The following is a 23,969-nucleotide window of genomic DNA, read 5'->3' on the forward strand; positions in this document are numbered from 1 at the left end:
AGTAAACTTTTTATTTTGGTCTCAAATCTTTGGGTAACTAGGTGGTTTTCCTGGTCTTTGTACTCACTTACATATTGGTGGTCAAATTAGCAGCTTTAATGATTCTGTGGGCTCTCTCCTTCCAGGCTGTGGCATCTGGCCTAACTCAATTGTTCTGCAGTTTCTTATGCTCCTCCAGGTTACTTTAAGCTTTTACCATGGTGGCTAGGTGGGGTTCCAAGAGAAAGAGAAAGACCAACAAGGTACAAAGCTATTTTGAAGCCTAGGCTCAGAATTGGCATGTTGTCACTTCCCGCTGCATTTTGTTTGCGAAGCCAGACCAGATGAAGCAGGAGTGCTGAAATAGACTATACTTGTGATGGAAGGGGCTACAAAGTCACACTGCAGGGATGTGGAGGTGGTGAGAGGTGACGAATTGGGGCTACTTTGCCATCAATCTGCTCTAAATGATGTGAGGGATGGAGTTGAAGAACATTCCATTTAGAGGGAACAACAAACATATTTAAAGGTTTACAGGCTGGAAGAAGCTAAGACATTCAAAACCTAGAAAAAAAAGTGTATTGTAGAAAGTACAGAATGGTGTGAAAGTTAGAGAGAGTGGCATGAGCCAGATCATGCTGAACACATTGCTCATGTTCTAGATTTTTGAATTGTATTCTAAGAAAAATAGGACCCCATAAAATTTTAAGAAATAGATTACATGATCTCATTTTAATAGACTGCATGATCCAATTTAATCTATTACATGAATGTAATAGATTATATAATCTATTTTTAACTGAATTTCTTTGGCTAATATGTATGATATTGAAGATTGTAATTGTGTAAGTAGTAAAAGTTTGGAAAGCTGTGCAGTCATTCAGATATTAGATGCTGAAAACATGGCTAAGAGGGTAGCAGTAGAGAATGAGAAAAGTGGAGATACTATTGAGAATTTGGGATGTTAATAACATTTGCTGCTAGATGCGATGTAGATTTTAAGGGAGAGGATGATAGCAAAGCTGGTCAAATGGATAGTTGATATTTATCATTCACTTTGATGGAGAAGACTTGAAGAACTACTTTGGGGAAGGAATTAAGTGTTCCATTTCAGAGATGCCATATAGTCAGATACAAGGGTATGTATTGCAGAAGAAAGATCTGGACCAACCATACAAATTTTACAATGGTTTGTGTATAAATGTTACTTGAAGCCATGGGAGTACTTGAAGTCACCAAGAGGGAAAGTTCTGAAAGAAAAGAGGAGAGCCCAGAAATAAATCCAAAATAATTCCAACTATTAGACATCGAGGAATATAGATAGATACATTCATGCCTCTAAATGGCTACATAGTATCTGATTATATGACTTTACTATATTACTGTAAATTATTGGCTGTTAACGGACTTTGCTAGACTTCATTAGACAGTGCTATAATCACTCTCTATTACATATTCCTTTACTCATTTGACCAATTATATCCTTACAGTAGATATTAAGAAGTTGAATTGCTAGGAAAAATAGGTTTTACATTTTAAATGTGAATACATCTTGATTAACAACCCTTGAAAAACAGTTATACCGAATTACACTTGGAGTAGCAATGAGTATGCTAGCTTCCTCAGTCCTTCTCAGTGTTATATATCACATCATTTTTCATTTAGCATTGGACGAGTAACAAATTTTTGTTGTTTTAATTTGGATTTCTTGGGTTATTAATAAAACTGAGCCTTTCATATGCTTATTGGAAACTTGGAATTCTTTTTCAAATTTCCTACTCATGGTTTTTGTCTAGTTTTGTACTGAGGGATTCAGATTTTTCTTAAGTACTTTTTAAAAGTATATTAATATTTTTCTATTATAAATTACATAAAATGTTTCCATTTTTATTTTAATTTTGCTTTTGGTATTTTAGCCTGTAAAACTGGTTAGGTTTTTTTGTTTGTTTGTTTTGTTTTGTTTTGTAATTTAATTTAAAATTTTTTTTTAATTTATTAAATTTTTGTTTTGTGACACATGTATAAAAATTTTCTTAAACCCAAGATTATGAAACTATTCCCCTTTAGTACTCTTGTCATTTCACTTACTTTATTTAGATCTCTGATTCACCTAGAATTTATTTTTGTAATGAGTTTGAGGTAGAACACCTAGCTTTGCTTTCCCATCTTCATCCTGTAAAGTTTTATCATTTTTATTTATTAAATAGTCCAGTGTTGACAAAGCCCATTTTTCGCTTAGAATCCAAGTAGTTCTTTGCTGTGGGGGCAGTACAATGTAGTAGTTAAGAGTAAAGTCTCCAATTACCCTAAATAATTACCTACCCCTGACATATACACATCATGTCCCTCTTCGCAGGATGTAACACTGCTTGGTGGACACAGTAAGCTCTTCTACAAAGCACGGAGCTGTGCTATAGGGTGCTGCTTCTCCTCTGGAGAAAGCCCATTTATCATCTAAAGACAAACTTTGAAAATGACAGCACTGTCTGGATCTTAGTAGTTTCTGGTGCTTTATTCTTCCTATGAGTAGGTCGGATATAAAAGTTTCAAAGGCAGCCATTAAGACCAAATGCAGAGTCTAAATTGAAGAAAGTGACTGAAGAGTTGCCTTTGAGTCCATTCCATCAAGTTCATTTTAACCTGATTTATTTGGCTATATGTCTATCCCCCTCTGCATTTCCTATATCAGCTTTATCACAAATCAGCCCCCTGCAGGTTGTATTGGAAAAGCAATATGTGTGATTGAGATATTGTTAACAACAAAGCATGTACTGGTCCCAGAACTGTTAGATTCTGACTGATAAAATTTAATATTTTGAAGGGAGGGGGAAAAAAAGCTATTATTCCAGCTCTTTTATTTGTAGTGTGAAGTTCCTTTTATCTCCTCTACTTTCATTGTAGCAGTATGACTGAGATTCCAATAAATTATTGGATGCAATATCCAGACGTCTGGATGATTTTTTGGTGCTGCCGCTACTTCTTAGTGGGCAAGAGAAAAGATAGTTGAGGTTCTGGAAAAAGTGTCAAAGCTTAGCAATAAAATAAGGATTTCATTGAACAGAAAGTAATGAAATCACCCAATTTATTTCCCTTTCACTGTTGTAATGCAGGTAAATCTTGCTTCATATGAGTCACAAAGCTTGAATGTGCAGTGGCCTGACTCGGGTGGTGCATGGTTTATGTGTGAGGGATTGGAAGAGTACTCATAAATACCTTTAATAAAAAAGTGTGGGTTGAAGCAGCTTAGTTTTTCAAATAAAAGAAGTTTCATTTGTGTCTGGGGATCATAGCTGTTAAAAGTCAACTTTCTCAACTTTTCCTTCTCATAGCACCCTTCTAATATCACTGTCCTCCCGAGGAGTTCTATCTTCAGTTCATCTTGATGCTCTTGGGTTCAGGTTTTATCTGCTCCGTGGTGAGGTAACTTCATCTGAGGGTACCTTCAGTTTTCTTTCTCAGATCTTCTTCTTTGCTGTCGCATATCCATCAAGCAGGCTTGACTGAAATACTAGTCTCAAGGAGTGCTGTTCATGGTGTAGACCAGGAGTCGGCAAAATTTTCTGTAAAGAGCAACATAGTACGTATCTTTGATTGACAGGCCAAGGTCTCTGCTATTATAGGGTGAAAGCAACCATACCTAAACAAATGTGTGTGGCTGTGTTCCAGTACAACTTTACAAAAACAGGCAGTAGGCTCGATTTAGCCCATGGGTCTTTGTAGTTCACTGAGCCCTCAGGTAGACTTAGAATATATTTTTAGATGTAGTCTGCCAGTGGTGACGGCTAACATTCATTGAACATATACTTAAAAATCTCATGTCATTTAGCAAAACTAAAAGGTAACTACTATTATAAACCCATTTTACAGTTAAATAAACATAAAGCAGACAAAGATCAAGTAATTCACGTGGTGGTAGAAAGGCATTTGAAGTCAGGTTCACTTGGGGACCCAAGCTTCTAACCACTGTGCCATAATGCTTTTCTAATTCATCAGTAGAAACTGAAAAGCCATGAAAATCCATTTTGGTGAAATGTTTTCATGTGTGGATACCTTTTTTTTAAAACTATTAATAGAGCACCACCTATGTTCCAGCTCATTATTCACAGGATGCAAGTTGCTATTATTATTTAGTTTAACTATTTAAATTTTTATTCAAGAAAATTAACTTACTGGTAGGGAAAATATGCAGAAGACTAAACATTAAATATGTAAAGTCAGCATGAACTTAAAAAAAGAGGAATCTGACGTTAAATGAGCTGAGTTTTTAAATTCTGTCTCTATTACTTAAAAAAAATGTATGATTTTGGGCAAGTTGCATTCTGAGCCCTAATTGTGAAACTAGACACTAGAGAAACTCTAGCTGTCTAGCTATATTAGAAATTACTTTGAGGATCTATTGAGACACTAAATGGAGAAGTATTTGTAGTGATGTATCAATATATAATAATCATAGATATAGCATAAAATGGAATCATATATAACTATATATGTACATATACAAACATATTCACACACATATATATCAAAGTGAATGTTAAAAAGTCACTTTTTCTTTAGATGAGTAAAAAAGTCTGTGTTTAAGTGATCTAAACCAAAAATGCTGTGCATTTGAAGCAAAATTTTAGAAGAAATTTTTAGATTCTGAAGTATAAAGAGTTCTTGAGGGTCATCTAGTCCATTCCTCTGTCTTCAGGCAGAGATATTCTTAAGCCAATGCAGATGAGATCCTGTCTATTTCTTTTAGAGAAGCAATTTAGTGAAAGTGCCTATAAACCATTTGCTGATAGAAGGAGAACCTCTTGAATACAAATTGACTCCCTGATTGTAAGTGACTTTGCGATGACAAGCAAGAGAACTTTTCAAAAACACAGAATATTGAAAATATTTTGTTTGTTTTGGCAAGTCAATGGCCTTGTTCGCCTGTGGCTTCCAGATGGGGGTTCAGGCTGAAAACCTCCAGAGGCTCCACCCACACTTACTATGCAGCACAGCACCTCTTACAGTCCAAAGGTGAGCCTTAATATTTTATACCATTAACTGTGTAGTCCCAAAGATGGATTCAGGGCAGGTATTTGATGTCGCCGCATGTTTGGGTTGCTGAATACCATGGTGAGTTTCTCTGCCTCTCTTCGACATTTTAATAGTGGTAACAACAACAACGAAAAATTTCCCCTTATCACTGGTGCTTTAGGTAATAATGCACTGAAAGAAAAACAAAAATTGGTTTGTCTTCATAATATATCGTATTCTCTGCTTTATGAAGAAATAATTAAGGAAGCAGCTCAAATTTAATGTGAAGTTTCAGAAAACTCCATGTGTGCCATGAAAAAAAAATATTAGAGAAACCCTGATTTCCCACAGGAGACGAATCAATTTTGTCTTCTTAGTTCATTGCTGCATTTCTAGCTCCTAGAGCATTGCTTGGCAAATAGTAGCTGCTTAATAAACTGGCGGATGAGACCTGCTTTAAATGTCCATAGCACACTCTGTTTGATTTGCTTTCTTTAAAAGCAGAGTTCATGACAAAGATTTGGATTAAGTAGTGCATTTGGGAAGTAATCTCAGGAAGCATGGGGGAAGAGTAAGGAAGTTTATAGGGAAGGAGAAAACCCGGAAAGAGTAGGCTAATGAGTGGGTTATCACTGTGGACAACTGTGCCTGGTATGGCTGTGCCCCTCCTACAGACTTTAGAAAACATGCCTCATGATCGCTCCACCTTAGGGCAAGGAAGCTGGGGTATTACTGACCAACTCCCTTATTCCTTGGTTGAGCTTCACTGCTGAGGACATTAAATCACCAGCAGACATACTGGGGTCTGAGGCATTCTGTACACATAGAATAAAGAAGTCCTCAGAAAAGTCTCAGGCAGAGGGAACTGAAGGTAGCAAGCCCTCAATCATTAACTGTCCCCCAAAATGATAGGTGACTTCCTACGGGGGGCTGAGGGGTTATGGGACATTTACAGTGGCTGCTACCACCATCCCTTAAAAGATCCACAACACTTTTGGTTTTCTAAGTGACAGTCCTAAATGTGAGAAAATTCAAAAAATCGGTTTGATATTTACATTTTTTACATAGTTTTAATTTAAAAAGGTCACAGATACTTCTTACCCAATAAGTAAGAGGATTTGTAAAAGTTCAAAGATGACAGTTCAGGAATTTTGCATTTCCCTCTACTTGGCTCTAGTATGTCTATTAGTAAACAGGGTATTTTTCAGTTGTTTCTACTTGGTTACTGAATAAGTGTTGGACTGAACTTATTCTATCCTTAAGATAAGCGAAATACCTAATTGAGACAGTTCGACAGTGATCTCCTTGAAATAATCATTTTACTGAAGATGATAATTAATGGTCTCTGCCTGTCTTATAAAAGAGTGGGCCTAGGTTGCTAAATAGGTAACCTCTTTTTTACGGTGACAGTTGTTTGACATTGAACATCTCAGAAATCTCAGGTAAAAGACACAAATGAACTTCATGATAGGGTCAGGAGCTGACAGGTTTGCAGAGTGGCCAGGATAAGGCAAAATGATATGCCGGCTGAGATCTTATGGGCGCATGAACTATAAGTAAACACAGGGCCACCAATCTGCAGTGAAGAGAAGAGAGCAGGTGCTCCAGGGGAAGCAGAGAGGACACTGGCCTTGCATGGCAAAGGGACAAAGAGAGATGGAGAGAGAACAGCTGGAGTGAACCTCACTGTTCTCAGATGTGTTTCTACTACTTGCTGGCCTGAGCTTTCTCTCCATACATCTTTAACTGCCCCCTCCTTTCCCCCAAGTGAATGTCTGTCCCTGGTGTGCAAAGAGACTCAGAAGAAACAACGAACACATGATTATTGTTTCAGCAGAAATTGGAATGAATTAGAAAATCAGCCAGTTGGTCATTTAGGCATATGGCATTGTGGTAAAAACTGTAGGTCATACTCCTTGGGATTTGAAATTTAGCTCCAGCAACTAATTACTAGTTTAATGATTTATTGGCAGTTTCCTTAAATCTTTTTCTGTTTTAGCATTTCTTGTGTGAAGTATGCCTGATGCTAGTGCATACTTCTTAGATAGCCATGTAATGTGCTATATAGCGCCCACACAGGGACAAATTTCATGAACGTTAAATGTAGATACCAATACAAAATAATAAATATAGCAGAAAAAATAACAACATAAAATAGAAATATATATAAAATTAATTCTACATGTACGTTAATGAACTATACATTTTGTGACAGTTAAAACTTACTGAGAGCTGTTTGACACAGTGTATTAAACAGGTCACATGTTCCTTGAATGCCCTTTTATGTATCAGACACTGAGCATATTAGAGAACATTGAAAACAGGTGAAAAATAAACTTTCAGTGTCTAATAGTTTATAAATCCAAGAGCTAGATTCAAACACAGGCTTATCTGAACCTAAAACTCAAATAATTTCTTTCAACTATGTGACCATTCTTTCTTTTTAGATAAAATGAGTACATTCCCTTTGCTCATGGGTTTGCCTCTCTCTCCTGGGCCACACACAGTCTTTTCTAACCAAACTTCAGCAGTGACCTGCCACCGTTTCTGCCACACTCTGTTGGTTGCACAGACCAATCCTGGCACAGGGCAGTGGGAAGGGGCTGGACAAGGCACGGATACCACCAACAGGTTCGCTGGGGGCCGTTTTGGAGTCTGGCTCCTACATCATTTCTTAGAATAAATCCTAGCCTCTTCTCTGTGACGCAACAAAAATTGTATCCTCTTTGCAATTCCTAAAGAAAATATTGTGGACTATATACATAGTATTTTATATTCATTCACTCACTTTAGAGTTATAACTATTTCTTAATTCATTAAACATACGTTTGCTGAATACCTGCTTTTGTGTGAGCACTGACCTAGTTACTGTGGGGAAAAACAAGGTCCCTATTTTCCTGAAGCTTATTGTCTGTTTAGGAAAAATTGAAATAAATCAGACCAATATTCATTTCTGACAGTGATTAGACCTCTGGGGAGAAAATAGAGGGTGATAGGTAGCTGCTACTTTAGATTGGTTGGCCAAGAGAGGGTTCCATAAAAAGGTAGCACGCAGGGCGCCTGGGTGGCTCAGTTGGTTAAGCGACTGCCTTCGGCTCAGGTCATGATCCTGGAGTCCCTGGATCGAGTCCCGCATCGGGCTCCCTGCTCGGCAGGGAGTCTGTTTCTCCCTCTGACCCTACCCCCTCTCTCTCGTTCTCTCTCTCTCAAATAAATAAATAAAATCTTTAAAAAAAAAAAAAAAAAAAAAGGTAGCACGCAGGCTGAGATCTGAATGTCAAGGGGAATCCAGCCATGTGGGGATCTGGGAAGAAGTTTTCAAGCAGAAGAAACAATAGGGCCAAAGGCCACAAAGGGAGGAAACAGTGGGTTCTGAGAAACAGGAAAGGAAAGTATTCATTGTGTCTGGAGTTTTCTGAACAACAGGAGAAAAGGGGTGATAGAGATCATATCATGGGGAGCCTGAAATAGCTTAGTAAGCTTTTTAAAGTTATTTTTATTTCTCTGAGCTCATTAATCAAAGATATACTGAGTATCTCCTGTGTACCAGTACTGGGCTGTATACTGGGAATGCAAGACGAGCCCCTATACTCATTTTGTAAAAGGAAGTCATACAAACAATTACAGCAGTGGAGTAGAGTCCTTTACGAGATTTTCATGGTAAATGATAATTCAAACAATTTACCTTTTTTTCTTTTTTAATGTATTAAATCCACCAATACTTTTTGAGCCCCTGTCTGTGAGAGGCAGGCTGTGTGATCTGGTGCTACAAGTCTGAGACTGACAGCCCCAGTTTCACCTTTGATGGAAATAACTGTAGCTCAGACCAATTGCACTTATATGAAACTCCTCTCAGTTGGCACTCTCTGCTCTTAAAATCTAGATAAAATCTACTCACTGTTCTCCGGGAAAATCAGTGTTCACATTCCTGCGTACCCCAGTGAAGAGACATTCCTTCCACCCCTCTAACTCCAACTCTACCTCTGCTGAAGTCCTGTTCCCTGCTCAGGGCTTACAGGTGTTTCTCTTTCTCCATGTTAGTCTTGATCTAAAAGAGGAACTCTTCTTAATTCTGCCCCAAATGACACACTCGCTAAAATAACTCATTCACGTAGTCTGTGCTTCGTATCGGAACATTTGTGGAAGTTTGAGGGAGGAAAGGATTACTGACACAAGAAGGACATAGAGAATTTTAAGTTGAAAATACTTTTTCTAAAAGTCCTGTAGCACTCTGTAGGTTGATTTTCCTTTTGTTTTTGTTCTTTCTCTTCCCCCCACCATCCCTGCTCATTGCTAACGCAGACCACTGTGGTCCTTTCAAACGTATCCTGTCTCATGATCCACCATATCCTCTGCATCCACCATTTTCCTAAGTGAATTCCCAAATTTCAGGCATCTGTACATTACCTTTGTGGGGTTTAAAATATCCATGTATCACCTGTACTATTATTTATTTTTTCCCAATCAAATTGCTTTGATTTTTTATAAGTAAATATGTTAGAAAGTACGTATTTATTACCACTGTATCAAGAAAATTAATGTAAATCATCATAAATAAATGGAAACTTTAAAAAGCACCATGTAGCTATTAAAATTTAAAAACATGTTTCCATAACACTTAAGTGCATTGCTATACAACCAATTATACCTATCACACACATTGGTAATCCCTCTCTTGTTTATCTCTCAAGGTTACTATAAATATTAAAAAAGATGACAAAAGTGAAAAGTGCTTTGGAAAATAATGGGCTTTTATTTAAAATAGGCCCTAATGCTCTCTCTCTGTCTCTTTTTCTCTGTTTCTTCGTCTGTGTATCTTTTTCTCTCTGTCTCTCCGTCTCTCTTTGTGTGTGTCTGTCTCTCTTTTTCTCTGTCTCTAAATGACAATGTATGCAAAAATCCTTATCACTAGACCTTAATTATCCCGATGGCTGAGCTGGAGAAATCTGCAAAGGAAATGCAGATTGCAGATGCGACTCCAAAGACCTTGCTCAAAGTAAAACAATTTGATGGAAAAATAACAGTATTTAGCAACAACCCTGGAGTCGGTCTCCCTAATTCCAGTACTGCAAGTTCCTGCAAATTGAAGTCAGGAGGATAGAAAGTCTGTCTTCTGTCTGTGGGGGGTCTTTGAAGAAGTGCTCTCATTCCACACTCCTTATAAACAGGAGTAGTAACATTTAGCCAGGGGCTCTACCCCATTACCTCAAAACCCTACCTTTTATTTTCTACATAGGTTGCAAATTTTGAAATGGAACTTTCTGATTAAACCATCACAATGAACAAAAGGACTTATTATGGGCTGAGTCTCAAAAGAACCATCGTTTGTGGGATGGCTTTCCACAAACGTCTAAATTGAAGTAAATTAGACCAATATTCATTTCTGACAGTGATTAGACCTCTCGGGGGAAAATAGAGGGTGATAGGTAGCTGCTACTTTAGATTGGTTGGCCAAGAGAGGGTTCCATAAAAAGGTAGCACGTAGGCTGAGATCTGAATGTCAAGGGGAATCCAGCCATGTGGGAATCTGGGAAGAAGTTGTGGGAACCATCGTTTGTCAAGGGGTCAGACTTGACAAACGGAGTCTGGGAAGAAGATGTGGGAACCATCGTTTGTCAAGGGGCCCGGAGCCTTGCTCCATGGGAATCATTCCCTTTTCCCGAACGTCCAGCACAGAAGTGGGCCCAGAGGGAGCTAGGAGTAGGATTGTTCCTGAAACGACACAAGTTCACCTCATTTGCCACCAAAACTTGTATGTCCAGCCCTCTTTACTGATGCCCTGGCACAGGACTTGTAACAACTGAGCCTGTGACCAAACTGCCTCAGACCTCCGGGTGGCCAGTGGCCAGTTTGGGTTTTTTGCTACTACATTAGAAAACTCAAGAACCCAGGCTAAGACTTTCTTCCCCAAGAGGCAGGACAAACTGTGCTCACTCACTGTTGGGAAAAAAAAAGAAATTCTGTTTTGTATTCCTCTTTTCCCCTTTTCTCCTTCCTCTCTTTCCCTCTTCTTCCATGGAGTGGGCAATGTTCCGAATCCCTGAAAATGTTTCTGGAGTCAGAGTTAGGGAGGAGTCCGTCTGTATCCAGCCCCCTTCTCGTTGTGTGGTTTTGAGCAAGTTACTTAACCTTTTGTTTACAAAATGGGAGACATAGTTCCTACATGTTGGGCCACCATGAAGATTAAAAGGTATGATGTTTATAAAGCTCCAGGAACTGGAGGGGGCTCAGCAAATAAGAATTCCCCTCCCCCTATGCTAGAAAGCCTCTCTCACTGCACTTTCCATAGCTCTTAGTTGTTCCATTCAAATGTTTAACCAAAATCTAATAAAGACCCACTGTCTTTTGGATTAGCTAGCTTGATGTCCACACTAGACTTTAGGTTTTCTCTCTGCAGGACTCCTCAGCAAAATCCTCCTGTCTTCATCTTGGTAGAAAGACATACCTTGATGACACACACAGCCCCATCTTCCACACACTGTATTGCATTCTTTATTCTTCTGAGGATTTGATCCGTTCTGGATCCTCCCCTTTTTGCATTTGAGCAATATTTGTATCATTCATTAATCCTAAGAAATACAAACAGCCCTAAGAAATCCCTTTAGAGATAACTGACTAAAAAGGTACCAGCGCTGTCCTCCCCGCAGAACAAAAGATGGGAAAAATGAACATTTGCCAAAAGGCACGGTCCAAGATCAGGAAGAAACAGGGCAGTCTAGGACTATTCTGGTGACTCAAACACCAAGCCAAGAGGTTATTTCTGCCTCAAGCTGGGTTGTGGTGCTCTCTGGGCAGAGAGGTTCAATGACCCTCCATCTAACAATTCGAGTCAAGTTGGCAAAATATGCTCTGTAATAAAATGCAACGTGATGTGGCAATACTTGGAATAAAATTCACATACTTTTGACTTCAGGCCATTTTTAAAATTTTTTTTATTCACACAGCATTTGAGCTGGCCACTGGATGGGCAGAGAAGGAAGTTCTGGGCTCTGTCTTTAAGAAAATATGTTTTGTTAAATCATCAGACACTGAAATTAAAACTGAAAATAAAACCCACTTAAAAATTCTAAGCATCCAACTTTTGATGATGTGCAGGTAGATCATCAATAATATAAAGTTCCCAACATCATTTATTTTGTACTTAATACCTTTTTAAGTATGTTAAAGACATTACATCATTATTCCTGTGAGACAGGGGCTATTATTAGCTTCATCGTAAAAGTAGAGAAAACTTGACATAGAAAGAGACGAATTCAGGTGCCCTAAATCAACAGCAAGTGTGTGGTGAAGCTAGCATTTGAATCCACGGAGTCTGACCCTAAACCTGTGCTCTAGATCATTTCGTTTCATCATTAATAACCTTGTACAGAATTCATTAGTGGGTTGTCTAATTTTTGCATGCCTACTTAGATTGCTTCTTTTCTTTCCAGAAACACTGAAGACCTCCACTGCAGTGTACAGTTAAGTAATCAGACATCTCAGTCTATCTTATGCTGTCAAAGTTATATCATTCCATCATCCCCTTCTGCTTCTCTTTCATTCAGCTCATTTTAATTGTAGGGAATATGAAAACTTAGTAAGAGATAAGTTTGGGAACAGTCCATATCTAGTACTTGTATTTTTTTGTCACTGCTTTCCCAGCATTAGTCAGACAAATTAGTCCTTTATAGAAAATCGAATTCAGTTTTACAGGTGTATTTTAATAGACCAAGTGAACGTTTCATAGTTGCTTACAATGTCCTATATAATAAATGCTTATCTCTCTGAAAACCTAGATGTTCAGCTGATAGAAAAGAATATATTACCCCCTCCTCACTGCTATCCTATATATTATTTTCTTAAGCACCATAAGGAAATGGTTCTCAGTGAATTTATTATTCCAGGAACCAAGAAACAACTTACTTGCTCTCCACTTATTTATGAAGTTTTATAAAAATCCTTTTACATCAAAAAAAAAAAAAAAAAAAAGAGGGGGGAGGAATTGTAACTTGGATTATAAATGAATTTGACACCAGAAACTCTTAAAATATCTCCTTACTTCTTGCTTAGATATTAGCATTCCAAATTTATGTTCAATATCGAGACTCAGCTACTGCCTCTTTTACAGAATTTGACAATAGCACTGTGCTTTATTAGGTTATGTCATGTTATGTTACTGAGTTATGCTAGGAAACACAATAATATCATGAACACTGTAACTGAGTATATAGCATCCTGAAAATGATGGTAAAAAATGAAATTGGTCTCAGTAGAGATATTTCTGTATGCCACTTAATAAAGGCCTGGGAAAATTAATTACAGCATCAAGAATTTCAGCTTACTCCAAACCACCCAAGAAATAGGAAATAGTAACATGAACCATTTGATATTCTCCATGAATGGTCCTCTTCAAAGGAGAAAACTGATGGACAGATGTGAATTCAGAATAACCTTACTGTAATGTCTTGATATTCTTATGGAGTACTTTGATTTCAAAAGTTACATATATCATGTCTAGGAGTTTTGTGAGACTAATACAGAACTAGGGAATTATTCTTGGTATCTTTCACCATTTCCCTTTTGCTGGGCAGGGTATCAGCATTTTCTCACCCGGCAAAACGTTCTTGCCGTAGGCCAAAACAAAGCACGTACCTCCAACGTGGAAACTGCATCAGGAAGGTGAACAAATACTCCTCAGTCCTGTTGACTCCAGTGCAAACCTTTGGTGCTGAAACTTCTGCAGAATTTGCAAAGGGGGAATAGTATTCTACTGGTGCAAAACAAAGTACAGTACAAGAAACCTTGGAATTTAAAATCAGATTCAACATTCTCAAAGTAACAAATTATTGAAGTTGTTTTTGAGGTGCAGAGAGAGAGGAAATGAGCACTATCTCTGCTTTGGGGGCAGAGCATACGGTCTGTGTGGTGGGGAAGCTCTATTTAGAGAGGCAGTGTAAGCAAATACCCTCCGGAGACATGGTATTTGGAATTTAATTTTACTTCCTTTACTTACAAGCTGTGTGAAGGAGGGCAGATCTCTCGAGTTTCTGAGTGTGGTAGTAGTAGATAGGGGACGTGAACTTTGCAGAAGAAAAGGGGAAAATTTGGGTTTCTTCCCGCTCCAGAAACAGGAAGTTTGTAGAAGAGAGAGAGAGCAGACATAAACAACAGAGGGGAGAGCTATAGGCTTTTAAGAACTAAATATCCAATATTTGATTTCAAGGTGTTTGGATTGCATCTGATTAAATCCATAAGATTAGCAGAGGCACAAATATGGCACTGATGGTGCTTCCTATTAGTGTGGGGGGGGGTGGGGGGGTAGAGATTGGTGTCTATCACTGTATGTAGGTCAAGATAAGGAGCTGAGTTCTTTGTTTGCAGGGACACGAGGGTGGAGATAAACCAGGAAATACACCTGGAGGGGACACAACGAGGATTCTGAAAAGTGAGGATATCAGAAGTGAAACTATTTCTAAACCTGAAAATATAGCACTTCCTTCTCCAATCCAGGAATTTGCAGGATTTTTTGGAAAGGCACTAAGCTTTTGTGTCTGTCTGTTTGTTTGTTTGTTGGAACATGGAGTGGCAGTTTATGCCTATTTTATATCTTGCGTATGGCAGCAAGACCCCAGTGAACATTTGGAAAGCAGAAGAGCATCACATCTGAGAGTGTGAGCTCTGGAACCAGACTACCTCCTCTTCAGTTCTGTCTTGACCTGTAGAAACTGTGTGGTCTCTGGTCTGTTGCTGATCCTTTATGAACCTCTGTTTCCTTCTTTGTTAAGTGAATGTGATAGCGGTACCTGCATTCCGGGGTCGTCATGAGAATTCAATGAAACTACTTCACTGAGTGTCTGGCACATAGTAGTTATTCTTGATATAGGACAGAAAGAAAGAAAAATAAAGATTTAAAATATTAAAATAAAATACTGCATAGCAAGCGAATAAAGGTCCAGTTAATATTATTATTCAGATTTTGAACAGCTCAGCTGTAGTATGTCCTGCTTGGAGCATGCACATTTTCTTGGTGAATATCTTTTCCTATCCCTGACTTCGTAGGCGTCCTCCTGGTCTGGGTCAATGAACCCCGGGTACCCATAGCTTTCCTCCAAGTTTATGAGAGTTGGCAAACCACTGGCCTCCTTCTGTGTCAGGGACTAGCACTGCCAAGCACATCCTCTGATTGTGATCCTCAGGCCTTGGCAGCAAATAATACAGTTTTCTCACTTTAATTAGGCTGAGATTCATTCCTACACATGGCAGCTGCAAAGATGTATTCTCCTTACAGTTAGACGCTGCAATACTTAACATTGCTTGGACTTAATTTTAAGTACATTTCGGTGGCCCTTGTCCCTCCTCTGCACCTTGGTTGCTCCCGGAGAGAGCATATGGCCCTGTAATTCTTTAAAGCTTATTTTATGGGCCATTCTCAGGCACTTCCTGCTGGCCTTTGGAACAGAGCCTTGTTTGTGACTGCATTTTTGCTTATGCTCCTGCCAAATGCTTCCTCCAAAACCAGCAATAAAACCACAGGATCTGATAAGCCATGGTCATCAGAATGGCTTAATGAGAGCAACCTCAACAATCGGGGTCTTTAACAACAACCTGCTCTGCAGGACTTATACCTTGAGCACAAGGACAGCCTGGGCAGGTCACCTTTGTGGCTTATGGGAGTGTCTCCAAATAGTTCAGAATTTGAGACCATCTCAGGGAACGATCTCACACCAAGCTGTTTTCTCTTGAACAAAAATGGATAGGACAAAAATAGAAATTGGTGGTTCTTTCTGGCCTCTCCTCATATAAGAATAAATCTAGAGTTTTTACAGGTGTTACAGAGCAAAGAAAATCTAATTGAATGCTCAAATGGCTACCCAATTCAGGCAACCTTGCCTCAAAATATCTGAATTATATCATGTCTCTGGCTAGCAAAAAGGCACTTGAGATACAAGTTGGATACTTAAAACAGATCTTGATCAAAGCATATTCACATGAGATGGCACATAGTTTAAATAAAGCAGAATTATATCTTGTCTGTCATCTATGTGGCTATTAAACAGTTTTAAAATCTGAATTATTAATTAAAACCTGTGAACTAGTACCATTTTGGAATGACTGTGTTTTGATAGCTAACAGGACTTGTATGACTTTTGAGAGATGTTGATTTCCTTTCATGTCAACTATTAGATACCACATTGTAATCATAAAAGGCAGGAAGAAATTATGTTGCAAGTGGATCCTATATAAGTGGAAATAAACACAGAATATATTAAAATATCAGTGGTCTTATCAACAATGTGTTATAATGGCTTCTGATTAACACTGAGAACATGATTGATGTTACTGGGAGTATGGCACACTGACAATGTGACACTGAGAAAATTCAATCCAAAGCTTGTTAATTTCATAGAATCATTCAATTTCTCATTACTCCTTTGTGACAGTTTTTGTTTTTGTGACCATTAAAAAGTAATGACAGTTTAATGGGACCTTTCAGTAATGATAGTAGGAAAAACATTCTTAAATCCTTACCTCTTATTACTACTAGAAATAGAAACAATGAATACGATATATTGATTTTTGGTTTTAAAAAGAGTTTGTTAGCTTGATTCTTATTGAGTCACATTTAAAATTATGCCAACCCAAGTCATAAAGGACTCCCAAGTCAAGGCAATAGTTCACATCAACAGTACCAACATATGTATGTTGATTTAACGTTTCCATGGCCAAAGAAGAAAAGGCACATATTTGATTAAAAATCCTCTATAAGAAACAGACAAGGCATGCCAGGTCCTGAATTAGTGTAAAGCTAATGACTGCTAGTCAAGAGCAGCTGGAAGAAGATAAGGGGGTGTAGCTGGGGATAAGTAGAGCTTATCTTGGCCAAATATTTGTATTATTAAAAAGAGTACATTTAAGAGTTACTAAATTTTTGTATCTGACTTAATCCATCTATTTCATTGAACTCTTACTTTTCATGGATAGAGAGCAAATCTACAAGAAAGAATACTAATATTTGGTAAATAACATAAATAAACGGCACGGATGCTTCGAGAAAGGCTTGTATTGCTATATACTTTCCTCTTAGGACTGCCTTTGCTGCATCCCAAAGATTTTGAACAGTTGTGTTTTCATTTTCATTGGTTCCCATGAATTTTTTTAATTCTTCTTTAATTTCCTGGTTGACCCTTTCATTCTTTAGTAGGATGCTCTTTTTAGCTTCCATGTATTTGAGTTCTTTTTGACTTTCCTCTTGTGATTGAGTACTAGTTTCAAAGCATTGTGGTCTGAAAATAGGCAGGGAATGATCCCAATCTTTTGGTACCAGTTGAGACCTGATTTATGACCTAGGATGTGGTCGATTCTGGAGAATGTTCCATGGGCACTAGAGAAGAATGTGTATTTCGTTGCTTTGGGATGGAATGTTCTGAATATGTCTGTGAAGTCCATTTGGTCCAGTGTGTCATTTAAAGTCTTTATTTCCTTGTTGATCTTTTGCTTAGATGATCTGTCCATTTCAGTGAGGGGGCTGTTAAAGTCCCCCACTATTATTGTATTGTTTTCGATGTGTTTCTTGGCTTTTGTTATCAATTGCCTTATATAATTGGCTGCTCCCATGTTAGGGGCATAGATATTTACAATTGTTAGATCTTCTTGTTGGATAGACCCTTTAAGTAGGATATAGTGTCCTTCCTCATCTCTTATTACAGTCTCTGGTTTAAAATCTAATTTGTCTGATATAAGGATTGCCACCCCAGCTTTCTTTTGGTGTCCATTAGCATGGTAAATGGTTTTCCACCCCCTCACTTTAAATCTGGGGGTGTCTTTGGGTCTAAAATGAGTCTCTTGCAGACAGCATATCGATGGGTCTTGTTTTTTAATCCAATCTGATAGCCTGTGTCTTTTGATTGGGGCATTTAGCCCATTTACATTCGGGGTAACTATTGAAAGATAGGAATTTAGTGCCATTGTATTGCCTGTAAGGTGACTGTTACTGTATATTGTCTGTGTTCCTTTCTGGTCTATGTTGCTTTTAGGCTCTCTCTTTGCTTAGAGGATCCCTTTCAATATATCTTGTAGGGCTGTGTTCGTGTTTGCAAATTCCTTTAGTTTTTGTTTGCCCTGGAAGCTTTTTATCTCTCTTTCTATTTTCAATGACAGCCTAGCTGGATATAGTATTCTTGGCTGCATATTTTTCTCATTTAGTGCTCTGAATATATCCTGCCAGTCCTTTCTGGCCTGCCAGGTCTCTGTGGATAGGTCTGTTGCCAATCTAATGTTTCTACCATTGTAGGTTACATATCTCTTCTCCCGAGCTGCTTTCAGGATTTTCTCTTTGTCTCTGAGACTCATAAGTTTTACTATTAGATGTCGGGGTGTTGACCTATTTTTACTGATTTTGAGAGGGGTTCTCTGTGCTTCCTGGATTTTGATGCCTGTTTCCTTCCCCAAATTAGGGAAGTTCTCTGCTATAATTTGCTCCAATATACCTTCTGCCCCCTCTCTCCTTCTTCTAGGATCCCAATTATTCTAATGTTGTTTTGTCTTATGGTATCGCTTATCTCTGGAATTCTGCCCTCGTGATCCAGTAGTTGTTTATCTCTCTTTTTCTCAGCTTCTTTATTTTCCATCATTTGGTCTTCTATATCACTGATTCTCTCTTCTGTCTCATTTATCCTAGCAGTTAGCGCCCCCATTTTTTATTGCACCTCATTAATAGCCTTTTTGATTTCGACTTGGTTAGATTTTAGTTCTTTTATTTCTCCAGAAAGGGTTTCTCTAATAACTTCCATGCTTTTTTCAAGCCCAGCTAGTATCTTTAAAGTGATGATTCTGAACTCTAGATCCGACATTGTACTAATGTCCGTATTGAGTAGGTCCCTGGTAGTCGGTACTACCTCTTATTCTTTTTGTTGAGATGATTTCTTCCATCTTGTCATTTTGTCCAGAGGAGAACAGATTAATGAGAAAACAAAATGCTAACAGGGTAACAACATCCCCAGAAAATATACTCTAAACAAATCAGAAAAGACCTGAAGCAGGGGGGAAAGAAAGGGAAAGAGAGAAAAAAGAAAAAGAAAAAAAATGAACAAGAAAAAGAAAAAGAAAAAGATAAAAACAAACAAAAACAGAACAAAACAAAACAAAACAAAACAGAATATGATCAGATATGATCAGGCTGGTACATAGATCAGTGGCACAACACTAGATTTTGGATGTGTTTTGGTCTTTTAGAAGAAAGGGCCTCCCAAAATTTTAAAGAAAGAAAAACTTATATATGTACAAAAATAAGGGTTGATATGATGAAGGGATGGAATATGACTGTAAAGATGAAAATTATAAAAAATTTTATAAAAGGAATTGATAGTTGTTTGAAAAAAGAAAAAAGAGGATTTAAAAAAAAAAAGAAAAAAAGGGAGAGAATGTAATCAGGCAGGAGAGTAGAAAAAAACCATACACTAGAGATTTAGGGTATATTTTGATCTGTTAGAAGAAACTATCTCAAAATTTTAAAGAGAGAAGAACTTATATATATATGCCAAAAATACAGGTAACTACTATGAAGGGATCTAATATGACTCTAAAAATAAAAAATAAGAATGTTTTTTAAAAAAGGGATTGATAAGATGTTGGTTGAAAAAGGGAAAAAGAAAAATTCAAAAAAAAAAAAGACAGTTAAAAAAAATTAACTTTGAAAAGAATAAAGAATCATGGTAAAAAAAGCCATGGATTCTATTTGCATTGTTCCCCTGGTGCTGGACTTCTGTCATTCTCATTGATGGGTAAACTTGGTCTTGGCTGGCTGTTCTTGCTGATTTTCTGGGGGAGGGGCCTGTTGCCGTGGTTCCCAAATGTCTTTGCCGGAGGCAGAATTGCTCCGCTCTTGCCCGGTCCAGGCTAAGTAATCTGCTTGGGTTTGCTCTCGGGAGCTTTTGTTCCCTGCAAGCTTTCCGTACAGCTTTGGAGGCTGAGAATGAAAATGGCGGCCTCCCAATCTCCCCGGAGGAGCCGAGAACTCGGGACTCCGCTCCTCAGTGAGGCCCCAGAGAAAAGCAGTCAATCACTCCCATCTCCCTGGTCTCCGGCGGCACTCCGTGCTCACCCGGCCTGTGACCGAGCATTTCTATCTCTGGCACCCGACCCCGTGCGGAGTCTCCAAACCCAGCAGATCCCTGAAGTGCGCTCCCGCCGCTCCTCCCGGGGGAGGAAGGGGAGTCTCCCCGGATCTGCCGCTTGTTGGGTCCCTGCTGGAGGAGCAGTGGCCCGACTGTGCCGCGGATCACGGTCTATGGCAGCCCCAAGCTGAGAGCCCGCGCCTCGGCTCCGTCTCTGCAGCTGGCTTCCCTGCTCCGATACCTGGGAGCTCTGCCACACTCAGGTACTCCCGGTCTTTCTGTGACCCCGAGGGTCCTGAGACCACACTGTCCCACGAGGGTTCCACCCCCAGCTTAGCCACCAGAGTGACGTCCCTCAGTGGAGCTGACTTCTAAAAGTTCCGATTTTGTGCTCCGTGGCTCTATCACTTGCCAGAAGCGGCCGATGGAGGCCCCTACCCCGCCGTCTATCCTCCCAAATATCTCCTCGGATTCACTTCTCCGCACGTCCTACCTTCCAGAAAGTGGTCGCTTTTCTGTTCAGAGAGTTGTTGCTATTCTTTTCTTCGATCTCCTATTGAGTTCGTAGGTGTTCAGAATGGTTTGATCCCTATCCAGCTGAATTCCTGAGACTAGACGAAATCCAGGTCTCCTACTCCTCCGTCATCTTGCTCCACCCCCCCAACCTCTTTCTTTACCTGGTTATTTACATCAGTACAGCACCCCTGCCCTCCAGACTTTTCCCTGTTCTCAAAATCTCACCTCCCATTCATAACCAACTTTATAGAGTTTGCACACCAGTGATCCCCATGTTCTTGTCTACTACCTACTATTCACCCCTCAATTCACTTTGACCTCTTCTCCATAATTCCACTTAAACTTCTCTTGTCAAGATTACATGTGACCTTCATGTTGCCTAATGCAATGACATTTTTCTGTCCACATATTATTCCATGTCTTAGACCCTGCTTTCTTCCTTTTTTCCCTTCTTCTCTCTGTCCCACTCTCCTTCCCTCCTTCCCTTTCCTTTCTCCATAATCCTCTACTCTACTTCTAAATATTACAGACTTTTAGAGTTTGATTCTAGATGACTGTCTATAAAATTGCTCATGCCAAAAATTTAAGAGTCATCTGATGGGGATTACACACATCCCTATGGCTTTAAATACTATATATATACTGATAAATTCTATTCTTATAAATCTGGACCTTGCCTCTCCTCTGAGTTCAGTGCTCATATGTTATATAGCATACATGATGTTGTCATTTAAATAACTCATGGATAAAGACACACATAATATATACAAAATAGAAGTCTTCAATTTCTCTAAATCACACCAATAATTTATTGCATTTATACTCCAGTAAAGTTGTTAAAAATGAGCAAAAAAACACACAATTTATAATCTTTATAATATTTTTTTAAAGATAAAGAGAGGTATAGGTAAAGATTTAATAATCTCTACTTCCATATGTCCCATTCGCTCTCTCGAGACAACCAAGGTGAATATTAAAATATATATTCTATAATTTTCTCTATACCAGTTAAAAGAGATGCTCATATTTAGGTTTTTACTTTTTTCTTTCACAGTGGGATAATGTCATAGCAATATTTAGAACTTTTTAAACTTAATAGTATAACTCACTTTCCAAGAACTTTCCAAGTCAGTCCTTTATAATTAACATATTCTTTCTAATCACTGATGGCCTTCCATTCTATGAATGTTGCAGATATTACTCAACTTCTGCACTGATTTATTATTCAGTTGTTTCCAGATATTCCCTTTGTAATTTTAATATAATCCTTATGTAATATAATAGCCCCAAATGTCAATTATTGTAGTTTTTCATTGACCCTTGCCCACTATGTGCCCATTAACAGTGCTTCCTTTCAATATTGTGACACTTCCCTGCCATTTTCTACATCTAGGTTTTGAAACCTGTTTTTCTTTCTACAAGGAATATTTTCCCTGCTCCATGTCACCATTGCATGGCTGTCTCTTTCTCATCCAACAGATCTGCATTCTGTTCTTTTCATTCACAAGATATATCAGTTGGGATAAAAGGTTAAACTGCTATAACACAGAGACCCCAAAATAAATGTCTAAAACAAGATAAAAGTTGACTTGTCTCTACTATAATGACCCAGGGTAGATGTTCCAGATCAGCTGTGGTTATATTCCATGCAGTCACTCAAGTACCCAGGTTAATGTGGCTCTTTCATCTTCAACAAGATCTTTCATGTCATTGGCAATCTAGGTGTGGGGGAGAACATAAAACTGTGGAGATTTCCTTTCACACATAATATATGTAAGTTTCTCTGCTTGCCACATTAATTGCAAAGATGTCTGAGAAATGTATCCTCTGGTTAGAAAAGCGTATTTGATCTACAAATCTATTACTATGGAAGAAGGGAGAATACATTTTTGTAGACAATAGCAGTCTTCACCCCACAATAATTATCACAATTTGTAAATGTACATTAGTTTATTTGTTTTTTAATTTGTGTTCTAGTTTTCCTATTAGATAATAAGCACAATAAGGGCAAGGTACATGCCTGATTTATTTACCAATATGTCTTCTCTCCTTAATATACTTCCTGTAGGGGCACCTGGGTGGCTCAGTTGATTAAGCAACTGCCTTTGGTTCATGTCATGATCCCAGGGTCCTGGGATCGAGCCCCGGGTAGCCTGCTTCTCCTTCTCCCTCTGCCTGCTACTCTGCCTATTTGTGCTCTCTCTGTCAAATAAATAAAAAATCTTTAAAAAAATATACTTCCTGTATTTTTAGTAGGGGTTCAATACAAATTTGTTAAAAGAGTAAACGAGTGTATAATGGGATTTTACAGATTAAAAAACTAAGGTTCAGAGAAATTTAACAAGTACCCATTCCTGAAGGCTGAATGACGATTCCAGGAATTTGGAAAGATTTGTACTTCATGTTGATGGCTTAACGAGATAACTAGTTAGTTTTCTTCTAACAGTGAATTTCTATGATTCTCTGATGTTGTAGGAAATTACAACACTCCAAACAAGATCATGAAACTGCTTTGTGAAGTAGAATGAGAAAACTAGAAAATATACCTTCTTTCTCAATAGTTCTGTCACATAGAACTCTTTCCCTCACACCATTCCATCCTAAATTTTCACGGACTCCATCTGCACATCAAATACCAACCATTAATCTAAAATGCTAGAAGACTGCAACAAACTTGCTGCATACTTTTTGTTTTGTTTTTTTAATCACAACTTCCCTGGGCAAGGAAAGTAAATATGTGCTGGGTTTTAAAGATTTCCTCCTGGGCTACAGGCTGCCTGGGAGAATAAAAGCAAACAGATAATAAGTAATGTTAATAAATGTCTTCCTCACATACTCCATTTAATTATATGAAAAAGAAAGAAGAAAAGAAAACCAAGATTTCTAGAGATAATAACCATTGTAGATAAATTGATCATCAACTAAATCTTCTGGTCAGTCAAGTATGAGTGTTCATTACTTGGAATAAAAATAAGTTCAAGATTCTACTTTAAAATGTTTTTTTTTTTACTGCAAGATAATTCTAAAGCTGTTTTGTTTGTTTTCCAAGATATCGAAGACTTTGAAACCAAAACAAGAAGCGCAGTGTCCGTCCGAGAAGGTCAAGGTGTGGTGCTTCTCTGTGGCCCACCACCACACTTTGGAGGTATGGTGGTGGGGGGGTAATTTAGGTGATAGCATTAATGTGGTCACTAGAGGAGTGAAGAAGGCACATCATGTCTTGAAGTCAATGGTAGCTCTTCATCAATTCAAAAGGACCTTGAAGCCTCTTCATGTTCATCCTACTGTATCTAAACAGTACTAATCTAAATCTTAAAAGAAATTTTTGTTCAAGCAATCACTCAACAAACATGACCTTAAGGACCTGCAACA

At 38.3% G+C, this 23,969-nt stretch overlaps 1 protein-coding gene across 1 annotated transcript in view; it reads left to right on the top strand.

Annotated features, from left to right (window-relative positions):
• CNTN6 (contactin 6) overlaps positions 1–23,969 on the top strand; it is a 292,595-nt gene that overhangs the window by 153,400 nt on the left and 115,226 nt on the right. Inside the window, 1 exon segment of the mRNA XM_032411799.1 lies at positions 23,647–23,742. Within this exon segment, the coding sequence (XP_032267690.1) occupies positions 23,647–23,742 (96 nt within the window).

Source organism: Phoca vitulina, unplaced genomic scaffold, assembly GCF_004348235.1.
Source record: "Phoca vitulina isolate PV1807 unplaced genomic scaffold, GSC_HSeal_1.0 scaffold13, whole genome shotgun sequence".
NCBI lineage: Eukaryota > Metazoa > Chordata > Mammalia > Carnivora > Phocidae > Phoca > Phoca vitulina.